This window comes from Brienomyrus brachyistius, chromosome 12, assembly GCF_023856365.1.
Source record: "Brienomyrus brachyistius isolate T26 chromosome 12, BBRACH_0.4, whole genome shotgun sequence".
Lineage (NCBI taxonomy): Eukaryota > Metazoa > Chordata > Actinopteri > Osteoglossiformes > Mormyridae > Brienomyrus > Brienomyrus brachyistius.
The window spans coordinates 20,422,971-20,448,053 of record NC_064544.1 but is presented as its reverse complement, the minus strand read 5'-3'; the positions used below and the strand labels follow the sequence as shown (position 1 = coordinate 20,448,053).

The 25,083-nt window shown below is 44.6% G+C and overlaps 2 protein-coding genes across 3 annotated transcripts; one reads left to right on the top strand and one right to left on the bottom strand.

The window, feature by feature from the left end:
- Positions 1-678: 678 nt before the first annotated feature.
- Positions 679-16,852, bottom strand: mmp14a (matrix metallopeptidase 14a (membrane-inserted)). The gene is made up of 10 exons (XM_048970507.1): positions 16,349-16,852; positions 10,843-10,991; positions 10,208-10,330; positions 9,740-10,047; positions 8,954-9,115; positions 8,502-8,641; positions 8,273-8,411; positions 7,919-8,069; positions 4,839-4,954; positions 679-4,752 (listed from the first exon to the last, which is right to left on the bottom strand). Exons 1-10 carry the CDS (start codon positions 16,448-16,450, stop codon positions 4,433-4,435), a joined length of 1,710 nt encoding a protein of 569 aa, XP_048826464.1. The 5' UTR covers positions 16,451-16,852; the 3' UTR covers positions 679-4,432.
- Positions 16,853-17,807: 955 nt separating this feature from the next.
- lrp10 (low density lipoprotein receptor-related protein 10) lies at positions 17,808-25,000 on the top strand. 2 transcript variants are annotated; one of them, XM_048970766.1, is made up of 11 exons: positions 17,808-17,975; positions 18,170-18,202; positions 18,918-19,097; positions 19,510-19,542; positions 20,006-20,144; positions 20,427-20,617; positions 20,746-21,221; positions 21,420-21,853; positions 22,345-22,539; positions 22,892-23,021; positions 23,191-25,000. In XM_048970766.1, the coding sequence occupies exons 3-11, from the start codon at positions 19,049-19,051 to the stop codon at positions 23,764-23,766; spliced, it is 2,223 nt and encodes a 740-aa protein (XP_048826723.1). In that variant the 5' UTR covers positions 17,808-17,975; positions 18,170-18,202; positions 18,918-19,048; the 3' UTR covers positions 23,767-25,000. The 2 variants fall into 2 exon arrangements, with proteins under 2 accessions (XP_048826723.1, XP_048826724.1); XM_048970767.1 differs by lacking the exons at positions 17,808-17,975; positions 18,170-18,202 and adding an exon at positions 18,228-18,402.
- Positions 25,001-25,083: the final 83 nt, after the last annotated feature.

Below are 25,083 nucleotides of genomic sequence, written 5' to 3'. Positions count from 1 at the left end.
ACGCACTGCCCTGCCGTGTGTCTACAGCAGTGAGAATGCAGCTGGAATTCCAGATGTCGGTAATGGAATTTTGCTGCCATCTGTCCAACTGGGATCACTGCATAGAACCTCAGCCATCCATAGCAATGATCTCAGTCCTCTATAAAAAACAGCTTCCAAAACCTCCATTACTGTCCTGCTTACCCCACGATTTGTCTAAGCAGAGATGCCACTGCATTCTAGCATAGAGGGAAACACATTTTTTCCTTCTTAAAAAGAGTGAACAGCGTAAACAACCTCCGGTTAAAAACAGAGTACAGGAGTTCTCTCGCAGTACGGGAAGTTACACAATCGGTTTCTTTTTTGTTTCGGCTGCACTAAAAACTTGGATCTCAGTGTGTTTCTTTCTCATCCAGTTGTCGAATCATGGATCGCAAACTGTCATCTGGGAGGGGAGGCATTTCCATTGTCATGCATTCCCACTGCTGCTCACTCCGCTGTTTGACGGCAGAAGCCCTTACTCATGTTCCAACTCCCAACTGTTATTCAGTGTAGACAAGGAACACATTGAGCTGCCCGTCACTGTGAGCTGCAGGGCTCACAAACCAGCTACGCGAAACACAATTTCTCAGAAAAGAAGTACATAAACATTGGGTGAGTAACTGATTTAAACACAAAGCACACGGTTAACTCAAAACATTTTATAAAATGTTTTATTTGAGTTTTGATGAGAGCAATACAAAAAAGTGAAAACAGGCAAATCCTCATTCCTATTTTTTTAATAATTATAAATATTACTATTATCGTAATTATTTTTTTTTTTAGTAATATCATTCCATACAATTAACTGCTGAAATTTCATTATAGGAGCAGTTCACAATGATGATCACAAAATATTTTTTAATACATTTCCTATTTTATATATCAAGAGAGGTGAGATCAAGTATGTTTTAAACAAAACAATAGCCTTAGCCCCAAATTATACACCACATTCCACAATCAAAGTAAATAGGGAAGCCATTTTCAAAACTGTTACCTTAGGTCCCTGACCAGCAGGACCCGAAATGAAACTGTGCAGGTAAAAAACACCCATGGAGGACAATAACAATAATGATAATGTCATGATAACAAAAATAGGAACCACAACAAACACAATAATAAGTCTAGTATATGGATTAGTAACAAACAATTGCACAAGGACAAACAGCTCTGCTCTTTGTTTAGAAATAGACCTAGAGAGGATAAATTCATTAGTTCATTGAAATTAACTGATCACAATCTCAGTGATCGTCTAGATAACCTTTACCAAAGAACCTTTGATACTCTTTCCCATTACCTGGACATCAGTGAGACTGTGATCTATTGGCTTTGCTTTGCTGAGACTGGAGACTTGTGGCCTACAGGCTTTCCTGTTACACAAGTGTCAATGACAATCAGCTTTTACCGAGGCGTGGACTGACTCTGTGCACATGGTGTCATTACAGCAGGGCCTCCCGATGCCGGACCCGGGGAGCCAGTGGGTATGCTGGCCTTAGCTCCCCCCTCTTTGTGAGCAGGGCAAACGCAGGTCGCTGTAGTTATTCACGCTTATTTCTTCTGCCTGCCTGCATATAACTTTTCATATAAATTTGTGTGTTTAGGTTTCTCCCCAGCATAGGTGGAAAATCCAGACCAGGATTTTGTTTCAACCAGCCAGTTGAACACTCTGTCACTGTGACTCGCTATATTCAACTGGTTGGTTGAAAGAAAATCATGGTCTGGATTTTTACTTTCCGGACCTGAAATGCCCACCTCTGCTCCCCAGTAGACCTCTGTGTTGCCTCCCTTCCCAGAGGCTGCATTCACTCTGTCCCACCCTCCAAACTAAATGACATTTTGTTTCCCCATCTCTTGCTCTGCCTGTTCATTGTTATGATTCTTCCTTTCCCATCCAGATCCCGCCTGTACCTGGGCTGAGACCCTTACTGTTGAGTCCCTGTGTCACCGCTTCCATCTCCTTAGATGTCCTCATGCATTTATCAAGGCCGGACTGAACCTAAACACTCCTGTTTGTGCCAGAGCTGTTAAAAGGTGAAGGCAGTGACCCATTTGACCGACTTGTCCTAAGAAACATGCTATATATGCCTTCAAACAAAATGGTTCATAATTATATCAGTAATTTATACAAACTAAACATTCAGTTAATCATTCATAACTATCTCCGTGACAATGCAGTTTTATCCTTACAAATACACCTCCTACAATGTCTTTATATACATGTCAGGATGGTCGAAATCTGAGAAATCATTGTCCGTTCACAACAAAAGCTCAAGCGCTACAAACACTAGCAGACACACCATCCCCGGGATGGGATGGACCTGCGTTGGAGAACATGTGAAGGACAGAAGCTGCTGTGCGTGGCAGGTTGGCAGGGTGCGTTTCCGGGCACAACATGGAGAACTGAGCAGACAGGCTTAGAGGCTAACACCCCCACTCTTTCCCTCGCCCCCAGTCTATCGCCTAGGTGATGTCACACCAGAAATGAACCAGCCGACCAAAATGAGTCAACATCATTATTATTATATTTCAGTTATGTTTTGGGGGGTGATGTATCATCACTGGGGACATGCTGCACTGTCCAATGAGTTTAATCGTTTATGCTTTAATTGTTACTCTAGCTTTAATCAGCTTGAAGGAACGGCCACTCGTGTAATTTCATTGGTGGTACAGGTGCAAATCACTGACATATGATGATATAACAGCAGGTGTGATCGCTTGCATTGTTCAAGGTTCTGAAAACATTTCCTGTGCATACACTCGTCTTTAACGAGCTGCAAGAGCCTTCTTTATAAAACACAATGGCCTAGCAGTCCTATGCCGCCAGTAGCTACTGTGAATCACTACTTTCCTGGAAGTGGAAGCCAACTCATGTGAGTGCACATGACTGGCAGGCGGGTATGAGCAGATGCCCACCAGGGCAGACCACAGATGTTCTCCTGTGCCACTGATTCACACGGGTGGCACTTCCCTGTCCAAAGCTGAATGGTCATATATAACTCTGTAGAATGCGTCACAGCACTACAGAAGGCACAGAAGCTATACAGATAAACAGTTCTGTATAGACCCCATCAAGAATCTCGTAACGTTACAGAACACTTCCTAGAACTAAAGTGTCGTAGAGGTCTACAGAAATGGCGTGACAAATGATGCAGTAGACCTTTGCAGAACACAATAGGACGAGATCCAACTGGAAGTGTTCCACAGAACTGAAAGTGCTGCCAGTAGTTGAAGGGTTCAGGAGAAAGGGAACATCTTGTCAGAGATGTTCAGGAACTGCACATGGAATCACCAAAACTATCTGTGCTGCCCTTTATCACTGCCTGGACAAATGCTTGCATTCTCACTGCCTCTAAGCATCTCATCTGTAGCTCAGAGTTACTATGTACAGAAACAGAACCTGATTACAAAATCCAACCACCGCTGCGTTTCTTTGGTTCCAATGAATCAATCATAAGCATAAATAACAGATAGAGCATCACTTCAAAATTCTTTTATTGTTGTGTGGGACTTTCTTTGTTGATCACTGGCCACAGTCATATGAAAGCTCACTCTATTTAGCTGTTCCTACTTCACCCTGCCTATCCCTTCTAGCTGGACTGGGTCCCACTGCGCCTTGCTATTTGCATGTCATGGAAGGGTTCTGTGTTATACGATGCAGTGCTGCACTGGGGTGTCAGGCTGGCTGCAGTAGGGCCGTGCTGTGTTGCAGGAACAGGGTCTGCCTTTATTTTTGGGTGTAATTGCTGCCTCACATCTGAATTTGGTTCTACTCCACAAAGGACTCAGCTGGATAGCGAGATGAGGAACATCCCAGCTGAGCCAGAACTGACCCCATGATGGCGGACCAGGGGACCCCAGGCCAGGATCCTGGGGGCAGGGGGCTGCGGGCTGGGCTGCTCCCCAGGTCGGAATTCCAGGTAATAAAAAACTACAAAAAACTCCATATCTTGAAAATGCTAAGTCAACAGCAACTAAGCTGGAGTCAAACCGGACGAAAGAGGGATGGAGAGATGAAGGGGATTGAAGGGGTGGAGGGATAAAAAGGAACATTGGGAATTAAATGTCCATATATCAGTAGAATTCAATTTATTTTTCTATGTATCTGATTTTTGTGTGGAACAGAGTAATGGCGAGTAATTAGCTGCAGTACCTCTCCACATGGTCCGGATCTGTTCTGCTGCAAGAGGACAGGGATGTACATATATAGAGCTATAAAAAGATACACAAAAACTCTTCGAAACCCCTATTTTCCTGCCTTTTTTGTCTTCCTCTACCTATTCCCACTCTTCTAACCAGCCTTTCTTCCTTTCCGTCTCGTTCTCCCACATCTGCTTACACCCAAGCTGTCTCACTCTCCCGCTCTTCGCCTCCGAGCTCCGCCTCCTCCCCCCCCTCCCCCCTGCTCGCCGTACCCTTACACCTTGTCCAGCAGGGAGCGCTGGCAGTAGAGCAGGCGCCGGGGCGTGCCGTATCGGCGGAAGAATAGCAGGGCTCCGAGCGCGCAGATCACGCACACCAGCAGGATCAGGGGTAGCATCACGGCCGCCAGGCCGACCCCGGCCCCCTCCTCCACCTCCACGGTGATCACCTCCTCATCCGAGCCAGGTATCCTGGGCTCCATGCCGCCACAGCCCATCCAGTCAGGCAGCACTGACTTGGGGTAACCTGGCTCCACCCTCAGCTGCTGGTTGTCAAACTTCCAGTACTTGTTGGCCTTGTAAAAGTAGGTGTGTGCTACAAAGGGGGGGATGGGGACCTCAGTCAGAAGTTTGGACATGCTGCATTGCCTTCCCACACTCATCCATTCACCCAACAGGTACCTCCATCCTTGCTCATGATGGCAGACTTAATGTTGTCGGGTACGCCCTTCCACACGCTGATAGGCTTGGGGTATTCCGGATCCACAGAGTGAGTGTTCTCATTGAACCGGTAATACCTGCAGAAAGCAGAGGTGATGCACAGAGAGAACCACATACACAAAGACAGACAGACAGACAGAGACAGACAGACAGACAGGGTAACACTTTACCTGATGGGGCACAAATACTTGGTAATGACTCGGTTACTACTGAAGTACAAATCATGAACAAATCCTAAACTAATATACTCATTACTTGAGATAGAAGATGGGTCACAATTCATTAATGATGAACTAATATGAGTTCAATATTTAATTTGTGTTATTCGTGGCTTGTCCCTACAATAGTTCCTTCAGTAGTTCACAAAGGTTTACAGAATTTTTCTCGATTGCTGTGGAGCAAGTGTAATCCCTACACCATAATGTCACTTATCCACAGCAGAATCAGCAGAATGTCATTTCTCATCATCACTTCCAAATGTTTTAGTACACATATGCAAGTAGTTTTGTACAGTTGTCATCATTTTGCACAATTTACAGTTGTTTTAGTCTTGTCAGTCAAAATAGATTATGTAGTTTCCCATTGTGATAATTTTACACCCAAAACCTTATCTATGTGACCATCGTGTTAGTCACCACACTCAAAACAGTTAACCAAGCTTTCAAAATGCTTTAAAAATATATTCCATAAATTGCAGCGATACATCATTGTTGTGTATTTGGTTCCCATGGTGCATGATTTCATCATGTACTGCCTGATCTTATAGTCTTGAGAGTGTTTTGCATGTTTTATGAAATGTGTCAAAGCAATTTTTAATAAAGTATTATATCATTACTTATGTATAAGTTTGCTTTGTAGCATTTCCCAAATGACAATTAACATTTGCAGAGCAGGAAGTGTAATCTCCACACCGTAATGCCACTTCCGCGCAGCAGAACATCATTTCTCATTGCTTCACACAAATTTCCATGTTTCATTACATATATGCCAATGGTTTTGTACGACTGTCATCACAATTTTCCATTGCTTTAATCTTGTTGGTCAAAATAGATTGTGTACTTTCCCACTGTAATATTTTACACCCAAAACTATATACAGACATAGACAAATTCCTTGGTACCCTTACAGCTCATTGAAACAATGCTTCATTTCTCATGAAAAGTGATTCAATTAAAAGCAATTGTCTAATGTATACCAGCATGCCTTCTTTATGTGATAGAGAAAACCAATATAATTGTGAAAAGAAATGATTTCTTGTTTATTTTACAAAGATATGCTAAAATAGTATGGACAGCTTTGTTGGAACCCCTAAAGAGACTATTTATTCTTGCATTATAGTCATGTTTCAAACTAAGTGTTTAACCTTAATTCGTAGCATGGCTGCTTTTCATCAGCCATTCAGCCTATTTAAAGAGACAGAACATGCTACTGTGTAGTTTGGTATCATTGTGTCACCACACTGAACATGGACCAGAGAAAGCAAAGGAGAGAGCTGTCTGAGGAGCTCAGACAGAATGTACCATGTAAAGGCTATAAGACCATCTCCACACAGCTTCATGTCCCTGTGACCTCAGCTTATTAAAAAGTAATAAGGTTCATGGGACTGTAGCCAACCTCCCAGGACATAGACGCAAGAGGAAATGTAACGCCAGGTTGACCAGAAGGATATTGCCAATAGTAGAAAAAGAGTCAAGGAAACTATCCAAAACCATTCAGCTGAGCTCCAAGGTCACTCTCTGATTGCAGCATCTGTTGCATTTTGAACAGTAATGGGCTCCATGGAAGAAGACCCAGGATGGTTCCACTATTGACCGAAAAACAAAAAAGCCAGAGTGGAATTTACCAAAATGCATGTTGACAAGCCCCAAAGTTTCTGGGAGAATGTCCTTTGGACTTTCCAGTGTCAGAAAGCTCAGCCTCAGTCGCAGGTCATGGGTCCTCCAACAGGATAATGACCCAAAGCATACAGCTAAAATCACTCAAGAATGGCTGAGAAAAAACATTGGACTCCTCTTAAATGGCCTCCATGAGCCCAGATCTTAATCCCATTGAATATCTATGGAAAGATCTTAAAATTGCAGTGTGGAGACGCCACCCTTCAAAACTGATACAGCTTGATCAGTTTGCTTAGGAAGAGCGGGCCAGACTACCTGACGTAGAACTTCTATATTCTTTCTCGACTCTTATTCTGGTGTGTGTTTAAAAAAAAAAAAAAAAAAAAAGAAAAATCTACACTACTCAATGGAGTTCTCAGTATTCATAGCTTGGGTCCTTATTGAGCTAGCATTGGAAATTCATTGCAGAGTCTCAAAGCACTTATGTAAGTCGCTCTGGCTAAGGGCGTCTGCCAAATCCTGTAAATGTAAATGTAAATGTAAATGTTGGCAAATGTAGACGTCTGATTAGTTCCAGTGAAAGGAACTCTTAATGCCGCAGCATTCAAAGCCATTTTGGACAATTTCATGCTCCCAACATTGAGGGAACAGTTTGGGAATGGACCCTTCCTGTTTCAACATTACTGCGTACCAGGGCACAATGCAAGGTCCATAAGGACATGGATGAATAAATAATAAACACACTCCTACACCTTGTGGATGACCATCCCAGAAGAGTTGAAGCTATTATAGCTACAAAGGATGGGCCAACTCCATATTAAAGCCTATGTATTAAGAATGTGATGTCATTAAAGCTCATGTGTGTGTAAAGGCAGGTGTCCCAATACTTTTGACAATATAGTGTATATAGTTCTGGGTGTATAATTATTACAATGGGAAACAATGTAATCTATACTGGCTCACAAGACTAAACCAGCTGACAACTGTACAAAATCATTTGCATATATGTACTGAAACATTAGATAATTTGTATGAGGCACTAAGAAATTATATTTTGCTGTGCAGAAGTGTGTGGGGATTACACTTGCTGTTTTGCAAACATGATAGATAAGCAGACAAACACAAACAGACGGACAGACAGACATAGATAGATACACGAAGACAGATAGATTATATAGATAAGATAGATTAGACAGAGAGACTCACTTGGTCCCCCTAAAGAAGTAGGTCATGCCGTTGGGGGTGTAGAGGAGTGCGGCATCCAGCCTGTCTTTGGGGAGACCACTGCCCAGTTCCTTCAGTGGCTTGGGGTAGCCCTGCTCTAAGGTGGACTCACTGTATACCCAGTACCTGTCCCCTGGAGGGACAAACAGAGGGACAGCGACTCAGACGCAACATGAGAGCTGATCCCAGCCATTAGCAGGACTGTGGTGTATTAACATGGTGCAGCAAATATTACAGCTGTCAAGGGGTTATAGGAGGTGAGGCATGGAGGACGCTCTCAAAGAGCGTCCGCAGGTCAGTGACCGCAAAAACAAACAAGAGCAGAGTCGAAGGTACCTTTAAAGAAGACAAACTTTCCATCAGTTCTCTCATATGCAGCATTGATGGATCCGGGCAATCCATGCCAGAAGTGTGCGATAGGCATGGGGTAGCCTTGCAGAACCTGGTTATCATGCACACGCCACAGCCACGTGTCCTGCAGTAGACAGCGTCACTCATTAAGAGAAACACACGCAGACCGTAAGGCTTCACTACGTCAGCATCTCAGTGCGCTGCTGCTCTTTACCTTAAAGACAAACATCTCTCCCCGCAATATGGCAATGCTGTCGAAGTGGCCATCACAGATACTGGGGCCATGGGAGGGGGGATCTGGTTTTTTCGGGGGTCTTGGGGGGGGGGAGGGGGGTGGAGGCGCACCACCTGACCCTGTGGAACAGAGTGAATTGGATATTGGGTAGGGTTGTAATAATATGCGGCAGAAATTTTCAGCAAAAAAGAGTTAATATCATTATTCAGCTACGGGGCACCTGGCCAATCAGAGCACTGCAAATCACGACATCATCAGAAACACTCTTTGTGTTGATTTCTGAGAGTGACGAAAGTCAGTCTAATCTCAGAGGAACAAGGTTACGTAAGTTTCCTTAAGTTAAAAAGGGGTTACACCTACCAGGAGCAGTAACCATGGCTGCAGAAGTACTACAAGAATGCAAGAGAGGGGGAGCCAGTGAGTCCACCCACCGTAGATCTGCTGGATGCCCCGGCGGTCGTCCAGCGGTAGAATGAAGTTCTCAGTGTCCATCCACTGGTAGAATGGCGCCATGATGGCACTGGGGTCCCCAGAGTGCTCCAGGCCAAGGGCGTGGCCCAGCTCATGCACAGCCACAAGGAACACGTCATTCCCTGTCAAAACCAGCAGGGGTCAGTTGTGAAGAAAAAGCACACCTTGTTTCCAAACTATTGTTTATTATTAACTTGGCTCATTCCCTATGCTGCCCAAGAGCACCCTCACCCTGTACGATAGCTGGGAAGGCAGATGGGTTATTGAATCGCTAACTGCTTTGAACTCTTTGCTGCCATTTGACAAGAAGTGTGAGTGAGAAAACTGAAACCAAAAGAAAAGAAAGACGCAGGAGAGAGAAGAGTGGGACGTCATGATCAGAGAATCACGAAAGCAGGAATGAATGTTATTCTTCGTTGCTGTATTATTTTAAGACCCCGAGATGTTGAGACATGCAGAAAAGCAGGTGAACAAACACATCCTGAGTCTAGCAGGCGTTTCCCATTCCAGGGTGTTCACAAGCTCACACAGGCTGCTCTAGCTAACAACAGAGGGGAGGCTATGATTTAAAAAGTGCAAGCTGAACCAGCCTGTCTTCAAAACTTTGTTCAAAACTTTATAAGTGCAGGCAAGACCTTGACTCCTCAAATGCCATTACCTATCTCTAACTTCATCCTCAGCCTATGGTGATCCCTTCCTTCTCTATTTTTTCATCCATCCCTGGCTCTTCTCCCTTTTTCACTCACCCCCTTGGTCTGTGGTGCCAGAGGTCCAAGGCTCTGCGGCATCAAAGTGCGTGTCGCCCCCTATACCAGGGCCGGGGAAGTACGCGTGTGCCAGGAAGCCCCCCTCCCCGTCAAAGGGAGTGCTGTCGCCATGGAAACCCTCGCCGAAGAAAAGCATGATGTCAGCGAAGTTGGCGGGCTTGTCGCGGATGCTCTTGAATGGGATTTCACGGAAGCGCAGTGAGGTCACGCTCTCCCACACCTTGAAAGCCCGTCGGATGGCTCGGAAAGTCTCGGCCTCTCCCACTTTAGGGGTGTAGTTCTGTATGCTGCCAGGGCAGACGGACATCACAGGACTCAGCACAGGGATTTCAGTTCTGATGTAAAACTAATGTTTCTGAGTTATCAGTCTCTTTGGCTGAGAAGAACATCACAAAAAAATCACAAAAAGCTTCTCCATGATGCCACAGGGTTACATCATGTGCCCACCTGAAGGTGATCTCCTTCTTGTCCCACTTCAGGCCCTGAATGACGTAGCGTTTTCTCCTCAGGTTGCTCTTCAGCTCGGAGCCGAACTTGTCTGGGACGCCACACCGCGGTCGCTTCATTGCCCTGGCGACCCGTAGAACAGTTACAACAAAACGGAAATGTCAATAAAATGAATTCCTTCATTTCTTCCCGAAAAAAGCTCATGCTTGTCTGAAAAAAAGAGTACCAATTTGTACCTTTGCTTGTCACTGGGTCTGTACTCTCAGTAGTAAATGTACATTTCAAGATATGAAAACCATGTACCTTGGGGATGAACCTCAGAGTCCATTTCTGTACCTTAAAAGGTATGATTACCTAAATCTAGGGTACAATTGGCAGACCCTTGAGGGTACAGCCCCAGTGACAAGCTAAGGTACAAATTGGTACTAATTTCTGACAGCGTATTCCCTAGTTTCCCCAGTTTCTAGTAGGTCATTTCATGTGAATACCAGCTGCTCTACGGCTCCAGTCATTAAACCAAATATGCATGATATCTTCTGAGAAACCCCAAGAGAGGATGTGGTAGTCTGGCTCTTTGCTGATGTATGAATGTCTTTCTGGCGGGAAGGGTGGGGCAGATAGGGGGCAGCACTCACGCAGTGGTGCTCGGGTCCATGTGCCCGGTGACCGTCAGGCCATAGAACTTCTGCATGGTGGCGATGGCCTGGGTGATGGACTGTGGTGAGCGGAGCGACTGGGCATGGAGGTCACCTGGGGGCAGGTAACCATACTGCTGTAGCCAAGCCTGGGGGGTGAGGACGTCGTAGTAAGACACTCAGCCACAGTCCAAACCACACAATAATTCATGGCCCCCCTCCCAAAACAACACAGCCTACAGCCCACTGCAGGCCATCATAACTCAACGACCGTAAAACAGCTGCAAAGTGCAAGATTCCCAAAATGAAAAGGTGAGCATCCAACTGAAGCCGGAAGACATCAAGACACATTAATACCAGGAGAGCTGGGAATAATGCATGATATCACAATTAAGTTACTAAAACTAATACAAACCATCCATCCACCGCTTTTCTATAACAATCCTTGTCAGGCTCGTGGTAATACAAACCAAGAATGAATTTTCTCCAATTTGAATTTGTCATTGATAGGGACTTAGAATAAGAGAACATGAGATTTACGACATGCACGGTATTTTTCCATTATTTACTTAGGTATGAAAAGTTCAGTTCAACTCAAAGTCAGCAACTACAAATAAAAATGCTAGAGAGCAGAATTTAGCAGGCAGCGTCAGAAGGGGACATGGGATTCACTGAAGGCGGCAAATTGTGAAAAGAAAAAAAATCATATATTCTGGTCTATGAAACCAAAGTCTGACGGCAAGACTGAAGGAAACCTGCTCCATGGCCTCAGTGGCAGATCTGCCCTGGTAGCCTTAGGAAAAAAATATAAAAGTGCTAACATTTCCCCAGGACTGACAGCAAGATTCTACCGAACCTCTGAAATAATTTTTTGCTATGCTACTTATTTTAAGAACGTATACATGGTCTCTTAAAAAGAGTCATTTAAATTCATCTACGTAATTATGTGCGATTTCTAAGAAATAAAATTAAAGAAAACTAAATTAAAGGAAAAGACTATCGATGGTTAATAAACTTGTTCAACTCCATGTCCATTTGAGGTCATTAAATTCCAGTTCCTATTTACTGAAGAGCTGAATAAGTGTTTTGATAAAGAGACATGTAATTCTTTGCAGTTAAGAACATTCACAATGCTTTGCCACAGCTATTTAAGGTAATAACAAACACATGGTGGGTTTTTACATCAAGAATTACATACATTTATGTGCTGAATTCTTATTTCAGGCCAAACAAACCAGCAAAGTCATTTCAGATGGTGTTGCCAAAGTGTAAAAGCATACATTCTTTTACGTTAAAGTTCAGACAAAATTACCAGACCCTAAAACCCGTAAACCGCAGAACATACAGCACATCCCAGGAAAATGCCTTCATCTGAATATCAGGCACACACCAAACATGGTGCATATAAATCTGTAGGTATTAAATGTGTGATAAAAGCCCTCTATTTCTACACCCTTAAAATCAGTCTTAGTTTGTGTGTTAAACAGTTTAAAGTACAGACGATCAGTGTTTCTGTTTAAACCACACAGTCTGTGAAATTATAGAAAATTTTTCTATAATCCTCAGACCTCAAAAATCCTCTCTCTCTCTTCTCCCTCAGTGACTCAGTGTATGTGTGTCAATAAAACTCAGAATGGGTGCGTGTGTGTCTGTGTTTGTTTGTTAACTGTAATTTACGCGTGTGTGTGTGTATTTGTGTACTTCCCTGTGAGGTAGTGTCTGCACTTAACAGCCTTGGATGGGTGTCAGACTTAACCCTTCGTCGACAAGCTCCATCTCACCGCTCAGGCAGACTGAGAGCATACTGGAGAAGAACACTGTCACTAAGAGAGATGTGTAAAACATGACATGCAACAATACAGCCCTCTCACCTGAACAGATGGACATGTATAAATTATTGGTATGACAGCAATTTGGGGGAGGGGGCGGTCAGAATGGTCTAGGGAAAAGGCGAGGAGGAGGCTAAAAGTGTAAGTGAACCATGTGACCACCCACTATTACAGGAGCCAGAGAGGAGAACCAGGCCGATGAAGCTGAAAGGGAGGGGGGTCTATGAACAAGGCCCAATTATAGGCTGTTAAATGAAGCCAGTACCCTGTGCATATACTGCGGCTCTGCACCACAGGGTCTCCCTGGGCTCTGAGAGTCCTCTCTGTTAGCTGCCACATTGGCTGAAGGCTTTGCCCACACTGTGAGGTCCTCCACGCTTCCAGACCCACAGCCCTCTCCAAGAGCATGAACTTCCAGAATGCCTCTGTCTCTTAAAGGCCGAGAGTCCCATCAAACGTTCTGATGGGCAGCACTGTCACGTCATGAAGCCGAAGGAGTGGCATGAAAATCTCTCCGTGGGCGCAGCAAGTGACACAAAATTTACTGATGCACGGAAAAATCCACGAATAGATAAAGCGGAGGGAAAGAAATCTACTGGTGGATATAGTCGAAGAAAGATACGTTATTAAAGGGCGTTACCTGGAAATCCTGCCTGAAAAATCAACGCAGCCAAAAATCAGCTTACCCACGTGAGAGATAGTATCTAATCTGATGAAGCCGCTGAACATGTACAAGTTGGGCTGACGACAGACTGCCAGGGCTCTCCTGTGATGCCTCATCTCTGATCACAGCTCCACATGGGTCATTCAGTTTCAATAGGACGTGAGTGACCTTTGCTAGGGTCTCACACAGAATGAGTCACCACAGCAACACTGCAAAGGGACTCTGCAAATGTACTGCCGTAGGAACATTCTAGGTCAATCCCACGGAGGCGAAGCCGTAACCCTGAACTCTGAGCACCTTCCAGCTGCTGCCTCAGTCAATGAGTAGAAAAAAATAACAGACTTAACAAAAGATGTTCTCTAAAGAGTTTATTCGGCCTCGGTTTGCGATGGGTCACAACCTCTTCGTCAAACTGAGCCATTGGTCCAAATAAGCGAAGGGTGAAGAGAGGAAGATGGCAGGAAAGATGAAAAGTGAATGAGGAGTCCATGAAAGGTGAAAAGAAAACCAGAGAAACAGATGAGGCAAGAAGGAAAGTGGGAAAGTGGTAAAGAGAGGGAGACGGAGTTTAAATCTGGGGGAAAATGCCTGACTCGGTTGTTCCTTTCACTCCGTGCCAATGGAAAAACCAGAGAATTCTGGTCAACGGTGGCTTGACCCAGCAGGGACTAAAGCTCAGCATGAGCCTTCAGCAGTTACTGGTTGGTGACCCACTTACACTAGTAGCTGGTTAATGGATTTTATTTGCATTTATACTTCATTACGTATGTTGATGGCTGTGCATTCACTACTTCATTTATGCCTAGTTAAGCTTCTTACAGTTATGTTGAAAGTGATATCTGGTACCTATGCTGGTCTCCGCTGTGGCACTAGGGTGACCACCTAATCCATGTCATGGGGGGCACTATGACCTATGACAGGGCTTGCCAATGACAATTACAATTAAAAAGACCTGGATTTCACTTAAGCACTTGTGTTCTTGCTGTGTGCTGATTGGTCAGTCTCCTATAACCATGCATGTGTCACTAATGGTAATGAGAAACAGCTGGATGAGTCTTTCAATCAAGGAAACAAACCAGTCAAAGTACAAGAAGAGCTGAACTACTTTGCCAAGCACAGGAGCCTTTCGGTTTTCATGCAGGTTATAAAACCTGATGTAGCTCACAGCGTCTCCCCTGCTATGGTTTAGGTGCAATGGCATAACTTTGGGTTGAACATTGGGGGTGTTGAGGTCTCCATCCTTCTAAAGAGGTCCAGGGGGTTGTTTGGCTGGCTTTGATTACTAGGGGGGCTACCCAGCCCCCAAAATTTACACCCATGGCCGCATGCAACACCTACTAATATCCTGGCAGCAATAAATGTAGGACTCCAGTCCGACGTCATGCACTCCGCTACACGCACCCCGTACCTCCAGCACTGTAACTCCCAAATTATTTCGAGTAACACTTACATGTGATATGCTGATCCCTAATGAAGGGCGCAAACCCCTAACCCCACTGTGACTCAGCTTGCTAACACAGTGACAGTGACACTCCATTCCCTTCTTTCATCATTGGCTCATTCCATTCTGCTAATAACAAGAACATGTATATGTTCTTCCAAATGAGTATTCCAGTTATATAACTGATTGGAGATCAGTGTTACTGGTACCGGGGGGTCACAGTACTGGTGTGAGGTCAATACAGTGTCCTGAGAATACAGCACCTTCAATGTTGGCCTTCATATGAAGCTGGGAATGACCCTAGAGTGGCTTAGGACTTGATACATACCCACCAAAGGAAAAAAATCCTTTTATCTAAAAGAACAATAATAATAATTATGTACATATGTACATATGTCAGTCCAGTAATGTCAGTCAGGAAGGTCACCTTCCTAGATACACATTTACAGATGGAAACACTGAGAGCATCAGAACACCGGACTGCAGCATCAGTCCAGCAAAAACATCAAAAAACAAGCCAAGAAATTTCACAACTCAATCCGCGAACTTTGCGTCATAAGAATGAAGCCTTGCAAATGCAGATAGCGTTGTTTTTGTCCAACAGAGCTATTGGGAGGACAATTTAAACAGCACTCTGATGTTTTAGGAGCTAGCTAAGCCAAGCAAAGACCAAGCAGGGGCTCCAGATCCTGAACGGTCATTTTCTGGACCCCCCCCCCCCCCCCCCCCACAAGATCATGTGGCCGGCAGGTTGAGTAAAAGAGAGGTGTACGTACAGGCACTTAGCCCAGGATGGTCACACAAGACGGACAGGAGACTTCCATTTGACCATTGCATTTTTATTTCACTCAGGCTTTTCTGAACCCAAAAGGGATTCACATCTGGAGCAACAGCTCATAAAGGCTTCAGGGGGAGCATTTTAAATTGCTCCCTGAAGCCTGACAGGATATTATACTGTCTGGTCGTCAGTTCTAAAAAGAAATAAAGACAAACAAAAAAAACAAACAATTTCTTCCAAACCTCACCCATGGGACCATAACCCATTTTCTCCCAAAGTTTTAGAAGTTGTTGAGAATTCCAATTCTCACTGTTTGATTTACCATTATTTTACTCACAAAAGGGTTAAGAGACTATGCTTGAAAGATGACTCACCGCCATAGTGCAAAATGACTGTTTAATCAAAGTAAATAAAAAGTCACACTGGGGTGTTACCGAGGTATATAAAATAAAAATAATAAGCAAGTTCTCAGCTCACACATAAATATGGCATGAAATGTGCTGCCACGAATGCCATATGACCTCACGCATGGCACAGAAGACCAATATTATCATGGATGCAAAGGCCCTAATGCATGTCTGAAAAGGCTGTTTTTCTATCTTTTATGTGTATTGGCAGAGCGTTGCATCTCTTGCGTACACTTTTCCAAGTTTTGCTGTCTTCTGATATATTTTTCATCTTAAATTCTGAAACAAATATGCTATCACATACAATAAAAGTACAATAGATCGTGTTTCTTTTTGTGTAAACTGTTAGTGTTTTTTATACATGTGAACGAAAGGAGCAGAACTGACCTCTGGGTTGATGTCTTGCTGCGTGGTTGCTCCGTTAGCGCATAGTCCGCATGTTAGCGTGAGCAGCAACGTCGGGACCCGGAGCAGCATTGCGGGGAACATACCAGTAACACAAGCACAAAAGACGTTTTCTGTCTCTTTAGATCACTTCTTCTAAAGCTCCCCTCTATTGTCCACTTTTCCGTATTTTGTCAAAACATCACAAAAATTCTCGGAGACAAAAAAAACTAAATAATAAAGATTATAGCACTCCAAGCATTAACAAGACAAGAATAAGAACGGTCGAGAGTTGTAAAACGATTCTTTACAACACGATTTTGTTCTATAAAAGGTAAATGACGGTTGTGCAATATTATAAAACTGTACTTAAATATTCTATTAGGCCTCCTATTGTCTTGTGTTACGTTCGTCTTCTTTGTTTTCCCACTTCTCTGCCTGGTTATTTTCATTCGCTTCTCTCTTGCTCCCTCTCGGTTGCAGACGTGGTAAGCCCTTGTAACTTACTTCCCTTGCAAAAAGAAGTTAAGTTAAAGAAAAAACCCTCCCCCACCCTCCCCCATTTTTGCCATTTCCCATCAAATCCTGTTCGGTTATCTTGGTGGTCTGCTTGTAGGAATATGTAGTATTATGTTTACTCGCAAATATTCATTTACATGGAAGATCCTATATATTTTTTTATATAAAACTAATAAAATTCCATCGTTAAAATAAAATAAAAGTCCATCGTTGTTCATTACATTTGGTACAGATTGATTTTCGCAACAGGGAAGTGCTCAAAAATATTTTTAGAATGTTATAGATGGGGAAAAATCCGTTTTGTCCTCTTATTAAATAATTAAATAATTCTTATTACTGTATAATCGTACTTATATGTAAACTTAAGACTTAGGTGGAAGAGAAGTATCACAGTGGGGGGAATATTGTTTAATTAATATTAAAGAGAGGCGAATGAAAACCAGGCAAAGTAGTGTGAAAACAAAGAAAACGAACACAAGAGAAGACAACGGAAGGCCTTATAGAACTTATTATTATTATTATTATTATTATTATTATTATTATTATTATTATTATTATCCATTTCCAAACTGCCAACCTGGTTAGGGGCCTGCAGCCTAACCCAGACAGCATAGGGCTGGGGTACAACCTGGATGAGATTCCAGTCTATTGGAAATATATCTTAGGTAATTTAATTTGTTCATTTAATTAACATTTTGGTGCATACATTATTTCGCGTTATTTTACCTTTCTGTGAAATAAAATCAACTCTAAAGCAATCAAGAAAACAATTAAGAACATTTAATATACCGATATAACCTATAAGAAAAACAATTAATAACATTTCATATAACAGCATAACCTACTGTATAGAAAAACAGCTGGCCGGGTTATACTCAGACATTAGAGTTTCTTGTTGAGGCTACACTGACACCTAGCGTGACATTTAGAGCATTACAGCATCTCGTCTCGAGTTATGAATAGGGCGCTGGCAGGAAACCCAAGCGAGAAGAGAAAATCCATCAATAAATCTTTTAAACGCATATCCTAATCAGTTCATAAGGCGGAGGTGAGCTCTGGGCGAGATGTTCGTCCACTTTAGCAGTGACGTCTGCAGAAATCTTTGATCTGGGTGAGTATGACAAGTCGGTTATACTGTGTTTGTGGGGGTGACCACTCCGCACCGTGTTTCTTCCATGGTTCCGCTCAGAAAATAAAACAATCAATGCAATTAAATAATCTTTGTTTTTATTATTTTGATGTGGGGTCTGGAATCACTGCATCTTTCTCGCCGTCCGTCTCTGACATCCGGTCTGAACACGGAAGCGGCTCGGATGTCAACAAAAGACAGCTGGAGTGGTGAGTGCGTCCCTTCTGGGCTTAAACTCGCCGATAATGCGTATATATATTTACAGTATATTGTGTATACAGTATACTCTTGTGTTTTGTCTCTTTTGAGACACTTTATTGGAAAACGTTATGTATGTGACGCAAAGTTTGCAGTGGAATTGCTTTCTGTTTCGGCTAATGGCTAACTCTGAAGAAGTGAAACTTTAGAGGTGAAAGAAAAGCTGCTACTAATAAAAAAGTAACTTTTCACTGAGGATTTCGCTTCATAAATATAATGTTTAATCTACAAGATGTTCGTGGTCGGTTGTTGTCGACGACCTACTGTAATTTGCCGGGTTTTGTCCATATGTATGTAAGTTCGGTGGCTAAGTAGCCTGTTAGCCACACATTGCGTCACAACCAGGAAGCGGCCGTGCGGACCTGCTATAATAGTGAAATTAAATATAAAACACTTGTAAGCGCCATCCGGACAACCACCGGCTTGTTTGGTGTTTTTAAACTGTTCGTAAACTTTATTATTAGATATAAATATTCTAGTTGTCACAGGCGCTCAGTCGATGATCTACCCCAGCGGTCTCCGCGTTCTCCTCAAAAAAAAAAAGTTAGTTGAAAGTTGATTTTGATTAAACCAAAGGCGTAATACAGCGCCTTTTAGGAAAGTAATGACAACAAAAAAGTTTGAACGGTAGTTGGGTTACTTTTCTTTGTTTCTTGAACCCTTCAGATCCCATTTCCTGGACGGACTATGAGTAATAATGACGCATCCGGCATCCTTTGATGGGCTTTAGTTAAGCCGGCCCCACACGCTGATCTGGATTCTCTGCTGGACGTTAAATTGCTCATTAAGAAGGAGATATGGCAGGATCTTTCAACATTTTACTTTTATATATCTTGTACATAGCTGGTGAGTTGTTGCTGTTGTGATTTTTCTGTTGATATGAAATGTGACAAATTGTCAGCTGTGAAAGGCTTCCAACTCCAAGATAAGAAAAAAAATGTAATAAGAATGATAAATTTACTAAAATACTGTAAGAACATTTCTGGTGCTTCAGTTGATAGCACTGTTCTCTAAGACTCTACTCCCACAGTACCGAGACACACTGTTAAGCTTACTGGTAGCCCTAAATGGCCTGTAGTATCTGATTGTGTATGTATCCTGTGAGGGATGGGAGTGAAACTGGGGGTGCAGGGGGGGGGGGGGGGGGGTGCAGGGAGGTGCTTTTGGTCACATCTAGTCAGAGAGGGTGCTGGGGAGGGAAGGCCAGAGCACCATCCTGCTGCCTCGCTCAGATCCTGTTTGACTGTTCTGTTTGCAGCTTGTGGAAACATGCAGCTCGTCTCCACCACCGGTGAGTTACTCTTCCCCGCTTCCATGTCCTGCGTAGGGCTGGCAGTCTGATATAGATTTTTATGTAATAAATGAGTTTTTTTTATTCACATTTTGGCTTTATAATATATTACATTTGCATACTTATTATTTATTTGCCAATGCATAGTGAGCGTAATAACAGATTTTGTGTTTTAGTACTACTTTACAGTAAGACCTTATAAAGGGTTTATGAATGGTCTATAATCAAATTATTAATGGGTTGTAACACTTTGTAAATCACAAAGTGTTTTTTTAATTAATGAGTTGCTACCATTTTTAAGTGGCATACAGGAGGTTTACCGTAAAGTGGTACCTGTGTTTCTGTATAAAGGTGTTATTTTCTTGAGCTTTGTTTATATCAGCCAGTTGTTTTCTGTATAGTTAAGTTGTGTGGCCATAAAATAAAGTATTTCTGTCTCTTTCTCCTGCTCTTGGGTATTCAGGGCACTGTGAAAAGTCTCCCAAGGTCCTCATGGCTAGGCAAGGCGAGATCCGGACCACCCCCCACCATAGCTGGCTCTCCCGGCAACTCAACTGCACCTGGGTGATCACTGCGTCCGTGGGAGAGCCCGTCATCCTCAGGTACTGTGCATCCACACCATCGCTCTCTTTGAGCTCACTGCAGGCTGCTCGGCATCGTGTTATTAAGCAGCAGTTACAATCACTGTATAGTTACTGTCTGTGCGCAGCAGTGCTCTACATATGGTTCTCTGCGTTCAGCTTGAAACTGCAGTTCTTGTGGGGGGGGGGAGAGAGCTGGGGTTATAGTACTATGTACCCCATGATTTTAGCCACATGGTTATAGTACTGGTAGTGAGTCGGTTATGAATATAGCTCATCTCTCTCTCTGTCTGCTTTTGCCAGTTTCTCACAGTTCATAGTGCCATGTGGGGTGGAGTGGCTGTCAGTGACATCGGCACTCGGCAGCCCAGTTTCGCTCTGTGGATCCCAGATCCCGCAGCCGATGGAGCTGTTTGGGGGAAATATTTCTTTGACATATCATTTCTTCGCGCACGTATACCTGTCATCGGGGTTCCGTCTCTCCTACATGCGAGGTATGGCATTTGCTGCCTTGACTTTTTCCCAGCCCTTTTGGCTGCCCAGCTTTTAGTGGTGTTAGTAGTGTAAAGCAAATCTAAAACTCATAAAAATGCAATCGTTTCTGCTATTACTGCACCTGCAGCATCAGGCCCCTGCTCCCCAGATGAATTTGAGTGTCTCAGTGGCCGCTGCTTGCCGTCCGCCTGGCGCTGCAATGGGCGCAGTGAATGCCTGCTGGCAGGATCAGATGAGAAAGGCTGTGAGGGTCTCGCTGAGCATTCCACGGGGACGAGCACTGGAACCACGACGACGGGCCGTCAGTCCAAAACTGCCCAGGGTGGAGCACGAGTGGATGGAGACTTACGATCACGTGGTGGTTCTGTGCCCAGTATCACCCCAGTCCGTGCCCCCGGCGGCCCCTGCGGAGGACTCCAGAAGGGCTTCTATGGCTGGTTCTCTTCCCCGATACTGACTAGGCACGCTTTGCTCTGTGTGTGGACTGTGGACCCACAAGACTCCCGCCCGCTGCGCTTGGACCTGCAGCTCCTGGAGCTGGGCTCAGGGGACACGCTCACTGTCACGGACCAGCCTCAGGGCCAAGGGAACATCATCAAAACAGTGAGTCTACTCTTTAGTCATTTGCACCTGCTGAAAGTGTTTCCTTACATTGCCTTTTAGCTAGAAAACAGCAGCATGTGTGGCATAGTTAATATTTAATAGGATGTTGGAGCTGTGACACCATAGTTTTATAAGTTTAAGGTTCACGTTGAAGTTCTGCTAGCTACTTGCTCTCTTAACCTCAACCTTCTCCAACAGATTAAGTACACATCCAATTACAAACCAGTGCAAGTGGTGTCCCGGACGGGCCTGATCTCCTTGATCTATCGCACTCAGCAAGACTCAGAAGGGCGGGGCTTCAATGCCACATACCGCATCATGGGATACTGCCTTCCCTGGGAGGGCGTGTGCCGCGGGCCAGCAGGCGGCTGCTACACCCCTGAGCAGCATTGCAATGGGCAATGGGACTGCCCTGAGTCCGGCTCTGATGAAGACGGCTGCGGGGGCTGCCCACCAGGCTTTTTTGTGTGTGGCGGGGCTGCAGCGCAGAGGCCTGGTGGGCACTATATAAGCCAGCCGATCTGCTACTCCCCCAAAGAGAGGTGCAACTACCAACTGTACTGTGCTGATGGCAGCGATGAGAGAGAGTGTACCGCCTGTCAGCCCGGAACCTTCCACTGCGACACTGACAGGTGGGAATGCTTTTGTGTGTGTATGTGTGTGTGTGTGTGTCTGTATGTGTGTGTGTGTGTGTGTGTGTGTGGAGAAACATTGTCTTCAAGAACAGCTATGACAAGATGCACAGAGATGCACATAACTGATATGCATTTGGTGTATAGTGATATAAGCGGCAATTTCTTGGCGTAACTATGCATGCATTGGCTCTGTTATAACAAGAATTTACCATTCATTTTAATCTTTATACTGCAAATGAAGCATAGGAATATCAGCTAGGAATAGGTTACAATGCACTGTAATTTCTGGTAATAGCAGTGCAAGTGTGTACTTATGTGTACTATTGCTGTTACACCAAGAAATCGCTGCTTATGTTGCTTCATGCGCCAAATGCGTACTTGCGGACCAGTTCTGTACGGCCCTGCTTATGGCAGTGTTGTTGCTGCGAATGGCAAGTCTTTGTTTTGGACTGAGGGTCACAAAGTGCTGTTGGTGGTCTGTGCTGCAGGTGTGTTTTTGAGAGCTGGCGATGCGATGGGCAGATGGACTGCAAGGATGGTGTGGATGAGATGAACTGCACAATGACCCTGCCTCGCAAGGTCATCACCGCGGCAACAGTGGGCAGCCTGGTCTGTGGGCTGCTTCTGGTCATCGCCATGGGCTGTACCTGCAAGCTGTACTCCCTGCGCACACGAGAGTACAGGTCTGCACAGCCTGCGCTCCCCTTTCCCACCCCCTACACTGGGTGTTCCCACCTGTATTACATTGGGCTATGGATCGATAAACACTCTTGGGCGAAAAAATGAGCCAAACGCAAATTGCACAACATTAAACTATGGCCCATTTTTTCCCCAGGAGTGTATATTTTTTATGACACCTCTGATATTTGTGCGCTTTCATTGCAAACAGGAAAAAAAATGGGAACGGTTAAACTTAAATCTGTCCTGTTGAACAACGCACCCACCAGCAGCCCTGAGTAATAAATATTCCTGCTTAATGCCTCCAAAACTGGTCTTGCTGACCAATCTGTCTCTGCCCACCTATTGGTCCTGCAGTATGTTTGCGCCAATCAGCCGACAGGAGGCGGAGCTCATCCAGCAGCAGGCCCCACCCTCTTATGGACAGCTGATTGCACAGGGAGTCATACCTCCAGTGGAAGACTTCCCCACAGAAAACCCAAATGAGGTAAGCTCCGAACCCAGACAGAGTTGACTCAGGTTTTGCGTAGCCGATGATGAAATGCACAGATATATTGTCAGAAAATGCAGCATTTTTGAAGTCGATTAGGATAGCTAGCAGTACATACGGTGGATTACTGTAGACATTGTGATGATCTTCTGGTTCCGTTTCCCAGTCCTCTGCCCTTACGCTCAGAGGAATCCTACAGCTCCTCAGACAGGACCCTGGCTCCTCCCCCAGACGTCGACGACGACCCCGGTTTGTCCGGAGGGCAATTCGCCGCATGAGAAGGTGGGGTCTGATCCCCAGGTCTGTGCCAAGGGCCACACAGTCAGCAAACTCCTCCCCCCAGCCGGCAGAGGATACTCCAGCCGGCTCAGAGACCAGCCAGTCTGGTCCAGGGGGCTCCACCTTGGCAAGTGACGGTGTCCAGCAGCCGCTGACTCAAAAACTAGGCCTCCTTTCCCAGGCAGAACAGCCACCTCCAGCTCCTCCACCCCTGCCTCCGCCTCTGCCAGTGCAGGCCCCGCCTTCTTCCCCAGACCCTCCCTCTGCCCCGCCCTCCAGCAGCCCTCCACTGGCTTCCTTCTTCCACTCCCTTGGGCTCAGCATCTCGCTGTTTCGCTCTGCGGGTGCCACACCCTCCTCCATCTCGCTCTCGGCCTCACCCTCTTCTTCCGAGGATGAGGTCCTGCTTATCCCGCTCTCTGACGATACTCCCTCAGAGGAAGATGTGCCTATGCTCACTTGAGCCCGCTTGCCATTCCCTCCAGCCCCAACTAAATTATGACCCCAGTAGAGAGCACTGCAGGAATTCCCAAGTTTGGTCCACATTTCTGCGGGTCTAGTGCCTTAATCTGATTGGGCTGTTTTTTTATATAAGAAATGTATATTTTATGATTCGTTGTATGAGTTTATTAACCTCCTGCGGAGACTGAACCGAATGGTTTTTTTTTTGTGTGATGGTGTAGCAGAAAGTATGCTTGGCTTGGGTTAGCTGTCAGTGATTATCACATGCTGATGTGGTGGCTGGTTTTGCACAGAGAACATCTTGTCTTTGACCTCCTTTCTGGTTTCAGTAATCTGTTTTTGACATGGCATGTCCCCCTGACATTCTTGCATTCATAAGAATATATCTAGTTTAGCTTTTATATAGTCTGAGAACTGCTTATTTTTACAGAGGGGCACAAACACACAGCCATTTTCAAACAGTGTTGTTCCACATGGAGAACTGGCATGTAAATGGCAAAAGGCCCTGTTTGTGAGCTCACTCCTCAGCTGTGTCCCTTTACATCATCATTAACTTTCTTGTAAGGCTGTCTCACGCATCTCCGTTTGCCTTATAGTCAGTCCGTAAATAGGCTGGCCAAAATACACACAAGACTTGGGGATTGTCTTTGATCGAAGCGTCTTTCTGTGAAGCGTCAGGTTCTGTGCTGTACTGGTTACTGTCCCATCAGTTACTTGTTCTTCTTAATCAGCACTTTAAAATTGCACTGGTGCCACTGGCGCCACTGGCTTTGGGGCAGTAAACCGAAATGCATGTGCTGGGGCAGTGCGAGAGTGAGAGTGTGTCCTGTGAGTGAGAGCTTTGACATGGATGTTCGCCCCGAGACACTCGGGGGCCTGAGTTCTTGACGTCCCACTAGGATCGCGCGGCGCGGGGGCACCGTCTCCCAGGGATTGCAATGCTACCACAATCACTATGATGCAAACTTGAATCGTATTGGCTTGCCTGCCTTCCCCATTCCACTGTAGTTAGGCTTTTAAACTTAGCCGCTGCACTTCTAGACTGTGCCAATATATGTGATGTTTTGCCTTTTTATCTTTCAGTTTTAAAAATGTGTTTTATGTTCCTGGTTTTACTGAATGTACTTTAAATGCAGATAGATTTGGCTTTTTTTTTGATGCTGATGCGAGAGTGAATTTTCACTTTATATAAATATTGGAGAAGCAGCAAAATCAATTAAATGAATTGCACTTTTCATGTGTTTGAGTGTGTTTTTGTATCTGCTTGTTGTCTGCCATAGCCTATTTATACAGCCTGCTTAAATAAAGAAATGATGCT